This window comes from Miniopterus natalensis, chromosome 8 (genome assembly GCF_054644295.1).
Source record: "Miniopterus natalensis isolate mMinNat1 chromosome 8, mMinNat1.hap1, whole genome shotgun sequence".
Classification (NCBI taxonomy): Eukaryota; Metazoa; Chordata; class Mammalia; order Chiroptera; family Miniopteridae; genus Miniopterus; species Miniopterus natalensis.
The window spans coordinates 9,245,982-9,265,629 of NC_142088.1; the positions used below are offsets into that span (position 1 = coordinate 9,245,982).

Genomic DNA, 19,648 nt, shown 5'->3' on the forward strand with positions numbered 1-19,648 from the left:
AGGCTTTTGGGCCCATCAAAATAAAATTTTACACACTTATTAAACTAAACAGGTAGCTGGATAATACCATGCATGGTCACAGGTGTTTTCTAAATATTAATATGACTTTCAAAGTATTCACCATCCATGGGGTGAGGAGTAGATCTTTTTTTTTTAGGTCACCCAAAGAAAATACACTAATCATTTAATAGGGCACGTTTCTTTCTTCAAAACAGTCCCCAGATGGTTGATTTCATGGGTACTCTGAAAACTAATTCTGCAAAGTTGTTTCAGTGGGGAGTTTTGTTCTGTTGAGTCTCTGATTCCAGCTCCACCCCACCTCCTTCTATTTAGTATGGGTTTTTATTCATTTACTACTTCTTACTAAATTGTTGCCAGAATTTTCAGACTCCCCAGATTACATCCCCCTTTTGAGAATCAAAGACTGGTAACAGTGTGCGTTCCCACAGGCCTTGTGGCAAGAGTCAGCTCCTTCTAGGAAGGGAGGCCTTCTTCAGGATGAGGCACGAGTCCTCCACCGTGTTCCAAGCCCTAAGCATGACCACAGTTGCCTTTTCCCTGGCCCAGGGGAGCTTTCCGGTCCAAGGTTAAGTAAACCAGGTCATGGCTCATAAGTCCTCACCCAGAGTGTCAAAGCCTGCAGTCAACGTGTCAGAAAGCGGGACGGGTTGACTGGGAGCCAGCTTCCCTCTCGCCACACCAGCCTCCACCCCTCGTCTTCCAGGGAAGGCTCACTTGGTGAGGGCACCATATGGGTAGAAAGGGGGAGAGGCAAGCGGAGGGCGCAGTTGGAAGGCGGCCCCTGTAGTCATCGCACAAACAGGACCACGTTGGCAAAATCCCCACGGACGGAAATTCTACAAGCCCTCTCTCTAATCCAGTCCTAATGTTCAGCAACCTTCACTGTCAGGAAATCCTACCCTAAATAACCCAAATCCTTCACGCAGCTTAAACCCATTTCCTCTTACTCTCCGCTCACTGGAGATGGGGAACAGCTGGTCACCGTTCTCCGTACCAAGTTCTTTGTCAACTGGATGATTGGATTCTGGCTCTGGACCACTGTCATAATTAGGAGTCTGACCGGTTCCATATTGTGCCGTCTGCAAAAGCATGTCAAATAGGGAGATAAAACTTTGAGCATGCTGTGCTTCAGAAATGTGCCATCAGGGGATCCCTTGCCATGCCACTAGGCTGTTCCCAGTTAGAAGCTTGGAAATGGGAGTTTTCTGCGGGGCCGGGGGTGGGGTGGGGATGTGTTTCTCTGAGGCTAGCTCTGGCACATGAGCATAGCATCCAACAATGCAAAGGTTCTCCAAAGGCGACCGAGAGAAGCAATACACAGAGTGAGCACTGATTAAGCATTTCTTGTGTTCCCATTACCGGCATTAATCTCAGATGCAATTTTCAAGGCACTGATGTAGGTGTTAGGATTTTTTTTGCTTTGCAGGTGAGGAAACTGAGCCGCACAGAGCTCACGTTCCCAAATTTATACACCAGTGAGGTGTTCAAACCCAAGCAGCTGGAGTCCAGGGCCTGTGATCCCTCAGCCACCCCTCCATTCTCCGTATCAACCTCGTGCTGGTGAGTCCAGGCAGCTTGCTGCCTGGAATATAGTCCCTTGGTTTCAACAACCACGCTTGGCCAGTGGAGATCTAGTCATCATGGTGACAATCAGGTGCTGTGCTCCAGACGTAGCACAAAGGAACTCTAAAGCCTAAAAATTCAAAAAGCTTGACGCCACCAAGCTTGAATTCTCATAGACAGAGACGGCTTAGAGGCCAGGTCCCACCACATACCACCTGCCTGGCTCCGTGTCCCCAGCAGTAGAGTGGTGATGACAGATGCTGCTTCCTGGGGATGTGGGAGGCACATCTGTCCCCCTTGCTCACCATCTCTCCCCTTGTGCCCCTGTGTTTCCTCATGGCACTTATTTCTAACCATTGTCATTGTCTGGCCTCCTTCAGCAGCCTGTAAGCTCAATAGCAAAGGGGCTCTGTCTGTTTTCCTCACCACCATATCCTAGTGCCTAGCTCTGCACATGGTAGGCATTCATTAATATTTGGAAATGACTAAGTTACCATTAGGAGAATTAAATAAAAAGGCCCATGTAAAATGCAATAAAGATTAGTTCTGCCCAGTTCTCATAGTTTTCTCTTTGAAACTGAATAATCTGTTGTTTATCTGTCTGATTTATTAACCTTGGTTCCCTCTATAGTTATGCAACGGTCACTCTATCTTCTACTCTGCAACCTTGGCCTGGATACCAGGGTTCCCTGCTGCCCAGAGCAAGACCTCCTGAAAATCCCAGGAACTCAGTTTTTCAAAGCACAGCATCAGGGTGTGCAGATTTACTTTCTATGCCACTTCAGAATGGCTTCTACCCCAAACTTTGGGCCGATCTTATGCTTTAAATGGCTGCATTGAGGCATATCCAACTTTGCATTCCTTCTGATAGTTGGTGGCAGCATCCGAGAGAAGCTGTGCCTACAACTTCTGAGGGTGTCCTGAGGGTTTCTACCCTGGGAACACTGGCTCTTCTCCTTTTCTCTGGAATTTTCTAGACCAGGAGCAGCACATTCAAATGCCTACATGGGTGAGGCAAGTGATGTAAATGGGCAAAGCCATTGCAGGTGTGAGACAAGAGGGGTTGGTGGGGACAGAGGGAGCCTGCTCTGGTTCAAGGGGATAATTGCCACTGGAAGCCAGCCTCTTATGGTTGAACAGAATGCAAGCCAAGGCTGCTGCAGGTCCCATTTTCTTAAAAAAAAAAAAGTAAGCCAGAAAATCTAGAAAGGTCTCACTAGTAAAACCATGTGGGAGCAAAGCATGTGTAGGGCCAACATTAGGGCCACCAGGCCCTGGTTTGGGACCCGTGTTTTGTGGTTAAAGGAGGACCATCACCCAGGCAAGGCTGGGTCCCAGCTGTGGCAGTTAGTGCCCATCTTCACCCCACATGGATGCCTTATAGGGGTCACATTCTTCTCAGAACTCTGCATGTAGTCAAGGGAAAAGATCACTGGAGGTCTCCTTTTCCTGGTCACTGAGGAGTTAAGGCTCTCCTGGGTTGGGGTTTGGTCAGGGACTGACAGGAGCCCCGATACCCACATGCTCAAAGCTTTCTCTTATTACTCATGCACACAACTTCTTTTCCCATTTCTAAATCCTCTTAGCTTACAATGTTCTAGCCTTAAGCATGAAATCTGTATGTCATGGGCTGTAATAAAAAAATCCCCAAGGATTTTCCCCCCCATATGATGTCCACATTTATTGTTGTCTAAAATATAAGAACGTCAGCTTTCCTCATTCTATATTAAGTTTCAAACCCTCTTAATGGTCCCATCAGAAAGCTAAGCATAAAAATTCAAATAAGCTTCTTTCAAAATGTTCACTTAGAGTTTTCTTATTGGGAATGAAGGAATCTGAGAAAGGAAGATCTTGTTCAGTTGAACCTTGATAGTCTTTGAGAACTTGTCCCTTCCCACCTATGTTATGTTCATGTGTTTACCTGCTGCCCTGGTAGGCTGAGGGCTCTTCAAGAGCATGGGGCGGCAGCCATGTCCACTGTTGAGCGCTCAGAGTCCAAGCCAGGGTCTGGCACCTTGTCAGGAGCCTCATATACATGGCTGAACATTAACAGTGTTATCTCAGAGCAGGAAACACTCTAAAATACACTTTCCATGACTCAGTAAGCTCAGATGACGGGGGGCAGAACCTGGGAAGGCATTTTTCTGCGGCAAATGACTGGATGCCACAAACTATCAGAAGGAAGGAATGCAAAATTTAATATGCAATGATGTAAAGCATAAAATTGGCCCACATTTTAGGGCAGAAGCCACGCTGAAGTGGCATAGAAAGTCAATTTGCACTGCCTGTATAGTCCGACACTCCTCCCCTCCACCCAGGCCGCAATTCACTCCAGAAGAGACCTGCTGCCTCAAGACAGCAGCAGGGGCTTCAGCGGTGGCAGGAGCAGGAGCCGGAGTGGCAGCTCTGGTGACGAGCCGGCAGACACGACAGTGGAAGTTAGCGTCGGAGGGCTCACTTGACGCCCCACACGATGTGTCCAGCACAGCTCCTGACGACCACCTGCGCCTCAGAACTCTAGGAGGTATGTGTGGTTATGTGCCCATTTCACAGGTAAGGAAACCAAGGCGAGAGAGTTTATGGGATATGCCCAAGGGAACGGGGTTTGGGAGCCTAAGGAGCAAAGCGCCATCTCAGCCCATCACTCAGCTGCCTCCTCCGAAGTACAGCCCGTGGGACACAGACCTGCAGGGCAGTGCGGCCTCGCAGGGCTCCACCACCCACATCAGCTCTGTCAGTGACCCCAAACCACTGGGTCCAAAACATGAAGACCCCTAAACACACCTGACCCTACCTGCTCCTGGCATCACTCTGCTCTCCCGAGGCCACTGGGAGGAGCCATAGGAGAGACCTTGACCAGGAATTGAACCTGTGACCCTTCCGTTCAAGGGTCAATGCTCCAACTACTGAGCCACACCGGCCAGGGCTTGGCTGAGAGCTTTTTCAAAAAAAGGATTCATAAGGTACAGCCAGGTAAACTTTCATTTCCAGATGTAGTACTTCTGCTTCATTAGACAATTGCCACTCTGGCGAGATATTTTCACTTTTAATATGATGACAATTGTTAGAGGAGAAACTACTAAAATGTCTTCCCTTTGAAGTGTGGGCGTTTTATAAAGGTCACTGCGTGCAAATGTGCCGCCCGCCTCCTAGCCCAACGCTGTGGCTCAGCGTTTAGTCACTGTGATCTCGGGGTGCTCGCCAGGCCCCGCTCTGGCTGATCTGCCGATTCTTGCTGGGCTTGTGGCCCAAGGCTGTAAACAGTGCCTCTCTCACGGGGGGAAGGTGAGGGCCCCTGCGCCAAGTCTCCCAATGCTACTCTATTTTATTAGAGCAAGTTCGTCAACTGCTAGGCACATATGAGCACAGAAACACAGTGCAAAAAGAAACTACTGGTTTTCAAAATAGTTGCAATGTTTAGCCAAAAGAAACGAATTTAAGCACCGTAGGAATTGGATATTTTATATGTTCAAGGATATTTATGTAATTAAGCACATTTTATGACACTGGTATCTAATATTCATGGACATGAGAGCATGAACTGCACAATCAAGCTTTCCAATGTTTTTCTGTGCTTGTGAGAAACATCACCCAACCGAGCCAAAAGGCTGGGGAAGGCAGCAGTTGGAAAATACTTTAAAATACACTAGTGTGAAAAGTCTATTTGATAACATTTTCATAACACCTGCTGATATTTTTTTATTACATCATGACAAAGACTGAATATCTGCCATAATGAAAGGTTGGTTCAACAAAGAAAATTTCTTTTAACTAACCCTTTTATAAGATTAAAGATTAAAAAAAAAAGTACACCACATATGACCCTCTCGTTAGATACAGAAAAAGAATTCAATACACTGCAGTCATAATTCATGAGAACACCTCCTGGCAAACAAGCTCTAAAAGGGAGGGGAAACTACATGGAACATAATACTCTATGGTGAAATGTTAAGACCATCCCTTTAAAACCAAGGACAAGAATGTCTACTATCACCATGCGTCTTCAACCTAATACTAGACATGGCCTTGTCTGTGCAGTGCGGCAGAAAAATATAAATTAAAGAAAGGTATAAGAATTGAAAAGGAAGAAATAAAGTCTGTTTTTCATTGTTTTCATAGCAAACACAAAGGAGACAATTTGCTAGAATTAAGCAAAGTGTGGCAAGGTTGCCAAATCAACACACAAACTCAACTGCATTCAGACACACCCATAGATATATCATAAGGGTGTCCATTACCCCCAAGTTAACCCTGAGATTTAATGCAACTCCAATTAAAATCACATTAAATTAATATAATCTACAAATTGTTTCACATTTCTTTAGGTAAGTGAAGAAAGTCATAGTCTTAGAATATTCATTTTTTTTAAAAAACACCCATTCATCTAGTTTTTGAAATTAGTAATTATGTTTTATTTTAAAATAAAAATTGATAAATTCCTGTATCATTCAATTAAGAACCACATCAGGTGGCTCCCTCCCTGGAGCCCCCCCACCCCCCCACCCCTCAGGTTACCTTTACCCCTCTCTCTCCCCTAAGCTCCAAGGGCCCATCTTTTGCCTCTGTACTTGTTTCCTGAGTTCACACCCAGCTGGCACACTTCCAACTGGCTTACTTTCCTTACCTCGTGACTTTCTAAATAAACTTTCTCTTATTAAGAAAAAAAAAAAAAAAAAAAAAGAACCACATCAAACACTTGGCAATGGTAGTTGTAATGCCCCTAAATTGAACCTACTTTAGGATCTGTTTACTTCAACCACTACTATCAGATTAAGAGGAACCAAGATCCAACACAAAACATTCCCAAAACATTGCCAGCAGGTCGCTAAAGAGCTAAAACCCCTTAAAATTGTTTGGGCCTGCAACAATAAAGTGAGATCTTCTGAAACAACTTTTAAAGAAACAACAAAAGAACAAAAGATACTGGCCAAAAATTGACTGAAGGATGGGGGTGATAACACTCAACATCTGCCTTTCTTAAGACTTTTCTAAGCTCTCTAATAACATACTTTTGGCTGAGAAAAGAGATCATTTCGAGGTTGAAATCGCTCCATGCATTAAGATATTCCCATTAGTGCAAAAGGACTTTATGCATTTTAAGCATCTGGTGTTTCATGTGGTTGTTTGGACAGAGCAGGTGTTTTGTCATTTCACAATGGGGTTTTTACGCAGAGACGTGGAGGGAGCCATTTTTCTTCGTTTAAGAAGGTTTAATAAATATCTTCTCAGGTAGGGATCATAACCAATACAGCTGATATTTGGGACTTTGTAACAAAGATATCAATGGTTGTAGAAAATTCTTATGCGGAACAATGGTACTAATCTTAGTAATTATATAATATTCCTCAAAAGATCCTCATAAGAGAATTTTACCTATAAAATAAAAATGGTTTAATTTTCTCTAAACATAAAACTACTACCTTCTATTGTAAAAAAATATGGACAAGCATGAATAAGAAAAGTTTTTAAATGTCCAGAGAACCACTGATAACGGTTCATCATTCCAAACCTTTTAAAAAAATATGTTCCAATACATGCTTATACAATTTTAAAAACTGGGTCATATTACAAATATCATTTTTTAAATTTGCTGTTTTAGGTTGAACATATCATGGATGTGTTTCCATGTCTAGAACCAGATGGAATTTTAATTACTTTCAAGATAGCCTTTGGATATTGTGGTTCAGATTTTCCCTTTGTAGAATACAGTAGGGAAAAACCTTTTACAATTAGATATTTGATAATTAAATATGGTAATGGTTTCGAAACTACCTGTGGGAGATGAACAAAAAATTTAATAAACAGGTAAATGGGTCTACCCCTTGGGGGATGGATATATTGTTGGCCTTAACCCTAGAAAAAGCAGCCATTAAATTGTGAGTTTGAGCATCCCTGCCATAGCCTCAGCCACTGGCATTTAGAGCACAGTTGAAATAAAGAGGAATCTACTTTACTTTTTATGTACGTCAGAGACAATGATCTCTTTTATAATTTTAAATTTTAAATTAATCCACTATCCTCCATGACATTACACATGGGCAAAGTAACCATCAAACACGCTATCTTACGCTAAATACTCTCGTGGTTTTATTTCATTGTAGCTCATGCTCTACCGCAGGAAAAAACGTGAGTGATAAAGATTTACACGGGAGTGCAAATCTCAGGGAGCAAGAAAGTCAGATTCGAGGGGCTCCAGGGCTGAGAGTAGCTGGTAGGTGGGGGTATGTGTGAAGATATCAGGCTTGTTTGTAGACTGGGAGACAACGACAACTGAGGGCGGCCTGAGACGTGGCGTACTTGCAACACCAACCTCAAGTGCATTAACAAAACAAGATCCAACCAAAAAACCTATTTTAATGGGAAAAACCCCTGCAGCTGTAAAGCGAGTCAGTGGAATTGAAGTCAAGGGCAAATGTGCTTTTCTGACCCTCGAACGTTTCTCTGTGATTTCCCTGGGCAAGTAGCCGGGGCCGGCGAGCAGGTTTCCGATCCAGCCCGTGGCTCTGGAAACAGCAGCGCGGCCAGCTCGAGAAGCACCCCCAGGAGCCTCGGGTTCACCGTGACCCTCTTCCCCTCCCCACAGGAGCCCTGCTCTGATGGGCTGGCTCCCATAAAATTCCACGGAAACAAAGTTTTTGCCTCTCGGAAAACTCAGAACAGACCCAGAGAAGGCAGAGGGGACATTTCTTTGCCAGGTGTGATAGCAAAATAAATGGGGATTAACAAAAACAAGAATGAAGGCAGTGTTCTGTTTCATTCAACTAAGGGGCTGGAAACTGCCAGGGAGCACTTGGGGAGCTGGAGATAAATTCAAGAGCACCACTGCTTCCTTCCCCAGATTGCCAAGGCCTCGGGTGGCTAGCCCTCCCCCTCCGCCCACCCAGCCCACGCCCAAGGATTTGTTGTATCTAAAGCCCTTTGCTAACTAGACCACCATGTTTGAAGCAGGAGTGTGGGGAGAAGAAATGGGAATCATGGTCTGGCTGGAGTTTTTCAGTATCTCATTTCCTCAGTATGTGCACTGTATCTCCCCAGGCGAGCAGAAGATTAAAGAGCAGTGGATGCCCCCAATTTTAGCACTTTCTTCGATTCCTAACACAGGCAGGAGCACTGCAAAGGTGCTGCCAGGAAACCGGACAGGACTTTCTCCCAGGAAACCTGAGCTAGATAACAGGCCAGAAGGCCTTCGTCAAGGCAGTTCTTATCAGGACGAGAAGATTTAATCATTAACACAAAGTGTAAGAGCAGAAGTGAAGGGCTTTTTAAAATTCAAGTGTTGACATTTCAATTCTAAGTCAAGTAAGTTAGGATCAGAGGTGTCTCACTAATCAGCCTTCCTAAAAACGTGATTTAATCACGTCGTTTAAGTCACGTTGTTTAAGTCAACAGGTGTTTCACCTTCACCAGCTTTCAGTGGTGCCTCAGCTCCCCCCACGGAGTCCCACGGAAGAAAGCAAAGCAGGAGTTATGCATTAATCAAAACCTTCCACCATTTCCTGGATAAAAAGAAAGGGGCCAACAACAATAACAACGACAACAAATTAAGGTAAAAGAAGACACAGTCAGGGACAGTGGTCAGGGATAAAGTGACTGCAGATGTGACTGGAGAGAGCAGGTGACCACATTTCTGCCAAGAAAAGGTTGAGTTGAGCACACTCTCCATGCTTCATTCAACAGGTAATATTAAGTACCTGCCATGTCCCAGGGACATGTTAGGTCTTGGAGATGCACAGCTGAGAAAGAGGGACCTGGCCCCTGGGAGCCCCCCCCCCCAACTACACAAACATGGTAGAAGTAATCGTCTAAGAGCAATTATGAGCAAGTCTCCAGAGCAGGAGGGACCAGCACATTCTGGCTGCACGGGGAGACCCACCCAGGTTCTCTCCAGTGACAGCAGTTTGTTAGCGGATTCCTCAAGCAGTGAGGACATCAACGGTCCCTCTGGCACCTGCTCTCAGTGGAGTCCACCGTACCCAAAGCTCACCCCTCTCCTCCACTCAGAGTCCTTCCATGTGCTTTCACCATTGCTGGGGAGGACTCTGCCCTCCTCTCCCTCTAAGGGGCCTGCTGTCCTACTGCTTTCTCTGCCTCCGGTCTTTCTCTTTCTCTCCGAAGCTCATCACCACTCTTCCATTTATGTCCCTATGTCTGAGTCTTGCATTCAGACTCCCTACGGAGCAATCTGATTGGCATGCAGTATCCCAGCTGGATGAAGTTCTCACGCCAGGCCATTTCATAAGATGCGGACCAGCCTCTGCAGAAGGCTGCCTTTGACTCAAGGACTGACCCCCATCCGATCAGCTAATTTCCGTAATGAGGAGCCCCATGATTCAAAACATGGCAACCAATGTCTTAAGATACCCTTTGTGGTCTCTTTCCTCCTAAGGTGTTTGTGGGTGAGGGAGATACTCAAGGGGATCATGAAGAACCCAAAACAGATATTAAGGCTTGATTTCATGTGTGTCCCATATTTGCTGCTCTTTGAATATAACATCACCATTTCTCAAATGCTTCATTCAGCACCAGGAGCCGCGAATGCTCACTCAGGCATGGCCATTCAACCCCACATTCTTTCCATTAAGCACATGACACACCGAGAACCCTTCTTATCGCAGTGACCCAGTTGCCGGTTCTGAGTTGGCACATGGGGTGAAATTGATTTGCCATCCCCCTGTCGATAGGATGAAATCCAAATTCTGCAGGAAGCCACATTAAGGCTCAAGCCTAAAACTCTGGCTCTAGCCCAGAATTCCAGCCAGTATTCAATTACCACGCCAGTTTCTTCACTCAGCCTGTGCTTGGATATGCTCCATTGTCCTCTCCACCTCTCCCGAGGGAGGTGACCTTTATGGACTGCACCCGCCGGGCTCCCAAGCTCCCTGGCTTCTGGTTAAATCTGGCCAAAGGGAGGCCCTGGCAGGATATGAGAGGGCATATGAAGAATGGGTCTGAGATATATTTCCCCCACTACGTCTGCCTGGAGGTTTCTCTATTGCAGGCCTCACCTCCTGGCAAGGGCCTCCCTCTGACATCTAAGCTCTCCTTGGCGCTGGGGTTACCAGAACCCTATCCCCTTCCCTTGCTTTTTTAAGGCTAAAGTTACCTGCTCCAAGACCATGCTGGTTTCTCCAACCCTGCCTACACCTTTGTAAATGAGCCCATCTTTAAACTCCCTTCAATTACCTGTCCCCTTTTAATAAAAAAAATAGACATTTTTTTGAACAGTTTCAATTTATAGAGAAATTCAGAACACAGTACAAAGAGTTGGCATTTACTCCACATCCTTCCCCATACAATCTGCAGCCAGTTTCCCCTATCGTTAATATATTATTAGTATGATATATTTGTTTTAATACTGATGCATTATTATTAACTTAAGTCCATACTTTACTTAGACTTCTTTAGTTTTTTGGTTTTCTTTAAAGTATGTCTTTATTGATTTCAGGGAGAGGAAAGGAGAGGGAGAGAGAGAGACAGAAACATCAGTCATTGATCGGCTGCCTCCTGCATGCCCCCCATTGGGGATCGAGCCCCCAGCCCGGGCATGTGCTCTGACCGGGAATCGAACCGCCATCTCCTAAATCATAGGCCGAGATGCTCAACCACTGAGCCACGCCAGCTGGGCCAGATTGCTTTAGTTTTTACCTAATGTCCTTTTTATTCTGTTCCAGTGGCCCATCCAGGGAACCACAATAACTCGTAGCTGTCACGACCCTGAGGCTCCTCATGGCTATGACAGTTTTTTCCGACTTCCCTTGTTTTTGATGACCTTGACAGTTTTGACGAATACAGGTCAGGTGTTTTAAAGCCTCAACTGAGATTTGTCCGATGTCCTTCTCATGCTGAGACTCGGGGTGTATGGGCTTGGGGAGGAAGCCACAGAAGTGCAGCGCCTTTCTCAGCACGTGTCGAAGCGTATGATTTCGATAGGCAACACGCTGTCAACATGCCTTCTCACTGTTGGCGTTAACCTCGACCACCTGGCTGAGGCAGCGTCTGCCAGGTTTCTATGCTATAAAGTTACTGTTTTTCCTCCCTCTTCCCATCCTGTCCTCTTTAGAAGGAAGTCTCCCCGTGCAGCCCACACTTAAGGAGGGGAAAGTTATTTTCCCTCCACCAGAAGGTGGGGTAGAGCCTATGTGAGTTTTTAAAAATGTTTTTATTGATATTTTTTTTAGAGAGAGAGGGAGGGAGAGGGAAAGGGAGAGAGAGAAACATGGAGAGAGAAACATCAACATCAACTGGCTGCCTCCTGCACGCCCCCTACTGGGGATCAAGCCCACAACCCGGGCATGTGCCCCCACCGGGAATCAAACCTGCGACCTTTTGGTGCATGGGTTGATGCCCAACCAACTGAGCCACACCGGCCAGGCTGAGATTTTTTTTTTTTTTTTTTAATTGAGGTAAAATACACATAACATAAAATTTGCCATTTTAACCACTTTAAGGGCTTTTGTTACCCTTTTTCAGTAGGCCATCTAATTCCTGCTGGGACTCTTACTATACCGAAGCCGAACTTGTCACTCTTCACCAAACATGAAAGTGTGTCTTTATGTTTTCTTACATGGAATTCCCAGGCAGAGGAAACAGATCCTCCCATTCCTTTCTGTGTGACTCCTCCTCACTGATTAAACCCTGACTCAAGGCTTCCTGGGCTCCTCCAGGGATGGCAAGTTACTCCTGCTATTATCTCCCCAGCCACGCACTTATCCTCCCGGTCTCGTACTCTGCGCATTGCATCATTTTCTTTGTGGCTTTCCCAAGGCAGGAACTGAGTCTTCTCTACCTTTGTATCTTTAAGGCTGAGGACTGCCACAGAAACACAGTTGCTGATCAATAAATGTTGGAAATAAAGGAAGAAAAGTGAGATAGAAGCCGAAGTGGACTATTTTTTCCAAAGCTTAAAGAAGTTTTAATACCTAATACTGGCGAGGGTGTGGGAAACCTGCACTCATAGCTTTGGGCCCCAGCACACCCTTTCTGCAGGGCAAATTGCTAATGCCTATTATAAGCCATACTATATGTATATTTCTACCAGCAATTCCAAGTATGGAAATTTAAAGTAAGAAGAGATTCAAAGACTGACTCGGTCTTGGCAATGATTTTCTGAATTTGACACAAAAAGTAAAGGCAACAAATGCCAAATTAAGCAAGTAGGACTACATCAAACTAAATAGCTTCTGCACAGCCAAGAAAACCAAAGAAATGAAAAGGCACCTAGTGAAGGGAGAAAATATTTGTTAGTCATCTGATAAGGAGTTAATTTCCAAAACATAAACAATGCATACAACTCAATAGCAAAAACAAAACAACAAAAACAAAAAAACACACAAAGAATGGGCAGAGGATCTCAACAGACGTTTTTCTAAAGACATACAGAACACCAACAAGCACATGAGAAGATGCTCAGCCTCACTAATAATCATCACAGAAATGCAAATCAAAACCACAAGATACCTATCACTTCATACCTGTTTGAATGGCTATTACAAAAAAGGCAAAAAAATAACAAGTGTTGGTGAGGATTTGGAAAAAAGGGAACCCTTACGCACTGCTGGCAGGAATGCAAATTGGTGCAGCCCCTATGGAAACAGCATGGAAATTTCTCAAAAAATTAAAAATGGAACTTCAAGATTAAACTTGAAAAGATCTATGCAGTCCCAATGCTCACTGTAGCATTGTTTACAAGAGCCAAGACACAGAAACAACCCAAGGGTCCATTGGTGGGTGGATGGATAAGGAAAACGTGCCCCCCATGGAATATTACTCAGCCATGAAAAAGAAGGACATCTTGCCATGTGCGACAGCTTGGGGATGGGCCTTGAGGGGACTATGCTAAGTGACATATGTCAGGAAGAGGAAGAAAAACACGGTCTGATCTCACTTACAGGTGGAATATAAAACAACAGCAACAAACAAAACTGAACTCAGATAGAGAGAACAGATTGGTGGTTGGCAGGGGTGGGATGAAATGGGTAAAGGTGATCAAAAGATACCAACTTCAAGTTATAGAATAAATAAGTCATGGGGATGTAATTAACATACAGCATGGTGACTACAGTCAACAATACTGCATTGTATATTTGAAAGTTGCTAAGACAGATCTAATATCAAATCACTATGTTGTACACTTGAAATTAGTATGTCGATTACATGTTAATTTAAAGACAATCAAGATATACAGAAAGATACTTGAACAAAGTTATTTTTAATGCAAAAACTAGAAACCAAGGCCCAGCAACAGGCCAATTAAATTTTGGTATATCCATGCTATGGATAACATATAGTCATTTAAGATCAGGTTTAGCCTGGCTGGCTTGGCTCAGTGATTGAGCAACAACCCATGAACCAAGAGGTCCCTGGTTTGATACCTGATAGGGGCATATGCCTGTTTGTGGGCTCATTCCCTGGTAGGCGGTGTGTGGGAGGCAGCCAATAGATGTTTCTCTCTCATCGATGTTTCCAGCTCTCTATCCCTCTCCCTTCCTCTCTCTAAAAAATCAATAAAAACATATTTATAAAATAAAATAAAAAGATCAGGTTTAGTATTTACTGAGTAATTTTCTTTGGTAGTAGAACAACAGTCATGGATCTAACTTTTTCTTTGTATTTTTCCAAATTTTCTAGTCTGAATAATCTCTATAATTAGAAATAGTAAACAAATATACCTTTTCTAAGTGCCTTATTTAACCATGTCAAAACTGAACATTCATCTAAACATAAAACTTGAAGTTTAACCTGTTGGCCATTTTAGTTATAATCAAGCAAAAATATCACAGGTGCCATGGCAGACGCCTCCAGCCATCACTACCTTCGTCCTGAACACACTAAGGGTGGTGGGTCCCAGGATAAGAGAATTCATAGCTCCCACCTGTTTAACAAATTTTCTGGGCCCCACTTCTGACCTGGATTCTGGACATTGTTTTTTTATTTAGTTTTTAAAACTCCTTTAACTGACTATAATTTATAGCTACATTTGGAAATCCATGGTTCTATTCCACTCTGCTCATTTTGCATATAGGACAACTTAGGCCCAGAGGAGTTCAAAATGACAGAGAGGCAGAGCCAGGTCCTGGTCTCTGATTCCTGCGATGGTCCTTTGCACTTTAACAAGTCAATAAAGCCCAGGGTGGGGTTCTGAAGACTGACAGACTTGGAAGGTCCCAAATGTTTCATGAGGAAAAGAGAGCAAAGATGTCTATAAACAACCTATCTTTGATCCCCTTCCGAACCCAACTTTACAACAATGTCTCAGCAAATAGTTATCAAAGAGTATTCATTGAGCACAGTGTAATTTGGAAAGATTATCTCTAGTTTAATATAATGATGGGAACAGGCACTGCAAAGTCTAACTTAATACAACTGTGTTGAGTAAGCAAAGATGATAAAAATCAAAATACCATTATATCCGAGGGTGGCTCTGCCCCAGAACAAATAAACAAAATTCTAATTGGGCCTTGGCCCTCCTAGCTCGGTCCCAGGATCCCTGTCTCCAGCTCTTGGCTACTGCCAAGAATGTCCTCCAACAGTTACCCTTGCAAACCAGCTGCCCTTGCACGCCAAAAGCAGCTTCTCTTTCTACCCAATCTCCACTCTGCTGCCAACCAAGCCCCAACACTTCACATGTTCTCAATGAGACACAGTCAGTGAAGCCTTCAAATTTCTCTCTGGAGGGCACACAGCAGAAGTTTACACCTGAGAGTCAAAAGACCCAGCTGTGTGGGTATTTGGCAAGTCCTCAACAAAGCATTTAACCCTCTGGGACTCAGACCTCTGTGGAATTCATGACCACTGGGACATACCCGAAGCCCAGTCTGACTTATGAGTGACGGCTTTGTGCAAGCCAAGCCCTGCCCTGGTTTGTAAAAGATGTCGTTTGTCTTTAAGCTAGCAGCGTGTAAAGAGAATTTGTAAAGGAAAGTCCTTATTCAACCATTTCCCTACCTGCCTTGTTCTAAGAATTAAATATAGAAAATGTGGGAGGTGCCCAGCTGGCGTAGCTCAGTGGTTGAGTGTCAACCCATGAACTAGGAGATGAGGGTTAGATTCCCGGTCAGGGCACATACCCAGGTTGTGGGCTCCATCCCCAGTCGGGGGCGTGCAGGAGGCAGCCGATCAATGACTCTCTCATCATTGATGTTTCTCTCTCTCTCTCTCTCCCCCTCTCCTTTCCTCTCTCTGAAATCAATAAAAACATGTTTTTTAAAAAAGTGTGGGAGGTGATAAAATTAGATTTGTTACAATCTAAAGTCACCCAAATGAAGAAAACAACTTCTCTACTGTGTGAAAGGTCTTAGATCAATGTCCTAGTGCTGTCTGAATTCTAGGCTATGAGGAAAAATTTGATTTTCAATATTTACTCTTAAATTTTAAAATATCTGCAATTTTTTTGTCTTGAATATTTAGCCCTCCCTTCCTTTGTGCTGCTCCATAGTGAGAACAGCCGTGGGTTGGACACAAAGGAGGAAACCCCTACCACATGGCTCACTGAAGACCCAGGAGCTCTGAGCAACAAGAAAACGCCTCTCTGCCAGAAATCCTTACCTTGCTTTTACTTATCTATCATTTATTATTTATTTATTTATCTATTTATTTATTGTTAATCCTCACCCAAGGATATTTTTCCTTTGATTTTTAGAGTGAGTGGAAGGGACAGTGGAGGGGGGGGAGAGAGAGAAACATCGATGTGCGAGAGACATGTTGACTGGCTGCCTCCCGCACTCGCCCCCCGGCCGGATGGAACCTGCAACCCTTCGGAGCATAGGCTGATGCTTTCACCACTGAGCAACACCTGCCAGGGTCCTTATCTTGCTTTCGAAGGGCTTATTTATACTGCAATCTGCACTCATTTACTCACAAACGCCACCAAACTCCCACGTGCTGGGCCGCGGGTGTGTGGGGGCAGTAATGAGCATATCAGACAAGTTTGTCGCATCCTGGGACCTCACCGTCCGCAGGAGGCCGGCAGTAATCAGATCTCCACACAAAGGTGTACTTAGTGTGCTAAGTGCTGTAATCAAGAATCTCAAGCAGCAAAGAGAACCTATAAAAGCAGGGTGAGACTGGAAGGTGAGCGAAGGCGTCTCTCGAGAGTTCGAACTGACCCTTGAAGCTGAAGGATGAGGGGTGGTGGAGAGAAAGGACCGGCAGCTCAGGCCGGCCCGGCTGGGCAAAGGCCAGAGGCCAAGGAGACGGGTGCCCGTCGGAAGAGTTCCCCCAGCTGTCCCATCAGGCTCCTCCCAAGTCTCTGGGGTAGTTATGCAATCATTTGCTTCTGGGAACCCCACCTGTATTTGGAAATAAATCTTCCCAAGTCACTTGAAACCAACACACCTTTAAAAATATTCATGAGCCTCTCATTTATCCAATGCTCTCGTGTTTTTTCCCCATCACGCATCACTACGGCGATCTCTTATCGTGACCTTTTAGCCCACTCGTACCCTTTCCTGCTCTACAGTGAGTGAGTTCTGTGTGGCACGGGAAGTGAGGACCTCCTTGCCTTTGGTTCACTGAACCACCAGGCTCTTCAAGCAACAAGACGACTCTGCTCTCTGCAAGGCACCTGCTGATCAGGCTTTGAAAGGGCAATAGGATCTTTTCCAGAATACATCACCAGGGGCGATGCTTAAAACAGTTTGAAAAGCACTGGTGGAAAAACGCACTCTCTTTCGGCTTCCTGAATTAGGGACACAGAGTAGAAGCTTGAGGAGAGCGCAAAGCAACCAGCCTGAGCGTCTATCTGCGGGAGTAAACAGTGGGCATCTATCTGTGGGAGTAAACAGTGGGCATCTACCTGTGGGTGTAAACAGTGGGCATCTATCTGTGGGAGTAAACAGTGGGCATCTATCTGTGGGAGTAAACAGTGGGCATCTACCTGTGGGTGTAAACAATGGGCATCTACCTGTGGGAGTCAACAGTGGGAGCACAGAAAATGCCCTGCCACGTTTCAGGAATGAAATGCCACCGGTCCTTACCCCCTCATTCTGCCCCATTTTTAAGAGGCAAGAAGATGGGGAAGGGGCACCCCAAACTTATCTAAAAGCTTCTGATTTGTCTAGGGTGGACCCCCCCCCACACACACACCATTTCAAATTCTGTAACTCAACTCCCACAATATTCCACTCCACATAGAAGCCAGGTCCTCCAGAAGCCCTCAGCTACTAGAAATGGACACAAAATTAAATGTCACCTTCCTGTCACCAAAACTTCTAGGAAGAAATAAATGCAGCTTCTTCCACCCCCCCCACTCCCCCCCCCCACATACATGCTTCTGCCCTCCGTGCCATGACCTCCCCCAGGGGAAGCCAGCTGGCACCTCAGTGCGGCGCACAGCCTCCCTCCCAGGGGCAGCCCTGGCACCCTGGCGTCTGGGCCCGTCGGGTCCCCGGTGCACTGCGGCAGCGCAGCCGGCGTCCCAAAGCCGCAGCGGGTTGTGTAACCACGATCGGGGCACCTAGAGGGGAGCGGGGGGCGCTTCCTCCCCGCGGCATCTACCCAGAGTCACGGTGCCAGGTAACACAAGGCCCAGAAGGCAGGGGGCCCCGAAGCTGGGGGGGGCAGAGCGCTGGTAGGACCTCCTCTCTGGCGGGGGGGGCGGGGGGGGTTGTAAATCTCTCCGGGAGCAATATTTACACCCCAAGTTCTGTCCTTGAGCTGGCGGCGCAGGAAGGTGCAGAGCACAGCGAGCCGTCCGCACCCCGTCAGTGCGGCTCCGGGAGGGGAACGGCCCCAAGCCCAGGAGTCCTGGGGCAGCGCTCAGAGTTGCTCCCCAGGGGCGCCCCAGTGAAAACGCCAAGGACGCCTCCTCTCCGTCCTTCAGTCCTGTAACTTGCACATTTGGGAGGAAAGTCTCCGCCGAGCGCATTTAGGGCCCCAGCATCTGAAGTCTGCGGCGGCCGCATCCCGGCGCCCGGACGCCCCTCCTCCCGCCGCCGCGCGCGGCCGGGTGGCCCGGGGCGGGCGCGCTCTCAGCCCGCGGGCGCGGCGCACGCCCGGGCCACGGCCACGGGCAGCCCCGTGCCCGCCACACCCAGGCACACCTGCCCACGGTTACCTGCGGGACCCCGACTCTGAGCAGCCCGTTGGCGGGTCCCCCGCCGCCCTTGCCGTTGGCGGCCGAGCGGTGAGCGACCCCGGGCGCCGGCGCCGCGCCCTCCGCGGGGCCCGCGCTGTTCTCTCCGGGACCTTCCTCGGGCGCCGGGAAGAGCCCGCAGCGGCGCTGGAAGCGGGCGACGAGCTGGGCGTCCTGCAGGCTCCGCAGCAGCTCGGCCATGGTGCGCCCGGGCCGCGCCGCCACCGCCACCGCCGCCGCCGCGCCGGGCCCTCTGCGAGCGCGGCCCCCGCCCGGGCACCGCCGCCGGGCTCCCCGGGCGGAGGGCGGGCGGGGCTGGGCGCCCGCCAACAGGTGCGCCGCTCGGGTCCTAGCGCCCGCCCCGCGCACGGAAGCCCAGGTGCCCGCCTCCACCCCTCGCCGGGCACGTCCGCCCGCCTGCCCTTCCCCGCGGGCTCGGGCGCTCCCAGCGGCTGCCAGCTCGGGCCCGGGCGGGGGAGCACAGGTGTCCACACCAACCCCTTCCCACGGCCGCGCCCGCACCCCTCCCGACCGGCGCAGAGGTGCCACCTCCAGGCGCGCGGCTGGGCACTCGCGGAAATGCGGGAGCCCGTCCTGCCGCGGGCCCGCTGACCCCGGCGTCATCTTCCTCTCCCTGTTGCGCCCAAGGTGGGGTAGGGTCTCCCCTCCAGCCCCCCGCGGCCCGCCCTGCGCTCGCGCCTTGACCGCTTCCTCCACGCAGCCCCCGGGCACGCCCCGCGCGCCGCGAGCTGCGGCACCTCGCCCGACGCCCGCCTTCCTCCACCCTGCTCAGGAGCCCAGGGGAGTCGGGGGCCCTGAGTCACCCCGCCCTGCCCCCGCCCCCGCCCCCGCCGGGTGATTTGGCAACTGGGAAAACCCTTTTAGACGTAGGGAGAAAACGCGATTATTTCTCGGTTTTCCGCTTTGAGAAAGAGGACGCTTGCCCCCCGCCCCCCGCCCCCCCCGCCTCTATGTACCGGCCCTTAGCCCCGA

General features: G+C 47.6%; 1 protein-coding gene across 1 annotated transcript in view; it reads right to left on the reverse strand.

Moving 5' to 3' along the window:
- SGPP2 (sphingosine-1-phosphate phosphatase 2) overlaps window positions 1-18,856 on the reverse strand; it is a 72,942-nt gene extending 54,086 nt beyond the window's left edge. Inside the window, exon 1 of the mRNA XM_087819369.1 lies at window positions 18,638-18,856. Coding sequence (XP_087675495.1) covers window positions 18,638-18,856 — 219 coding nt within the window. The remainder of the gene's footprint in view (window positions 1-18,637) is intronic.
- Window positions 18,857-19,648: the final 792 nt, after the last annotated feature.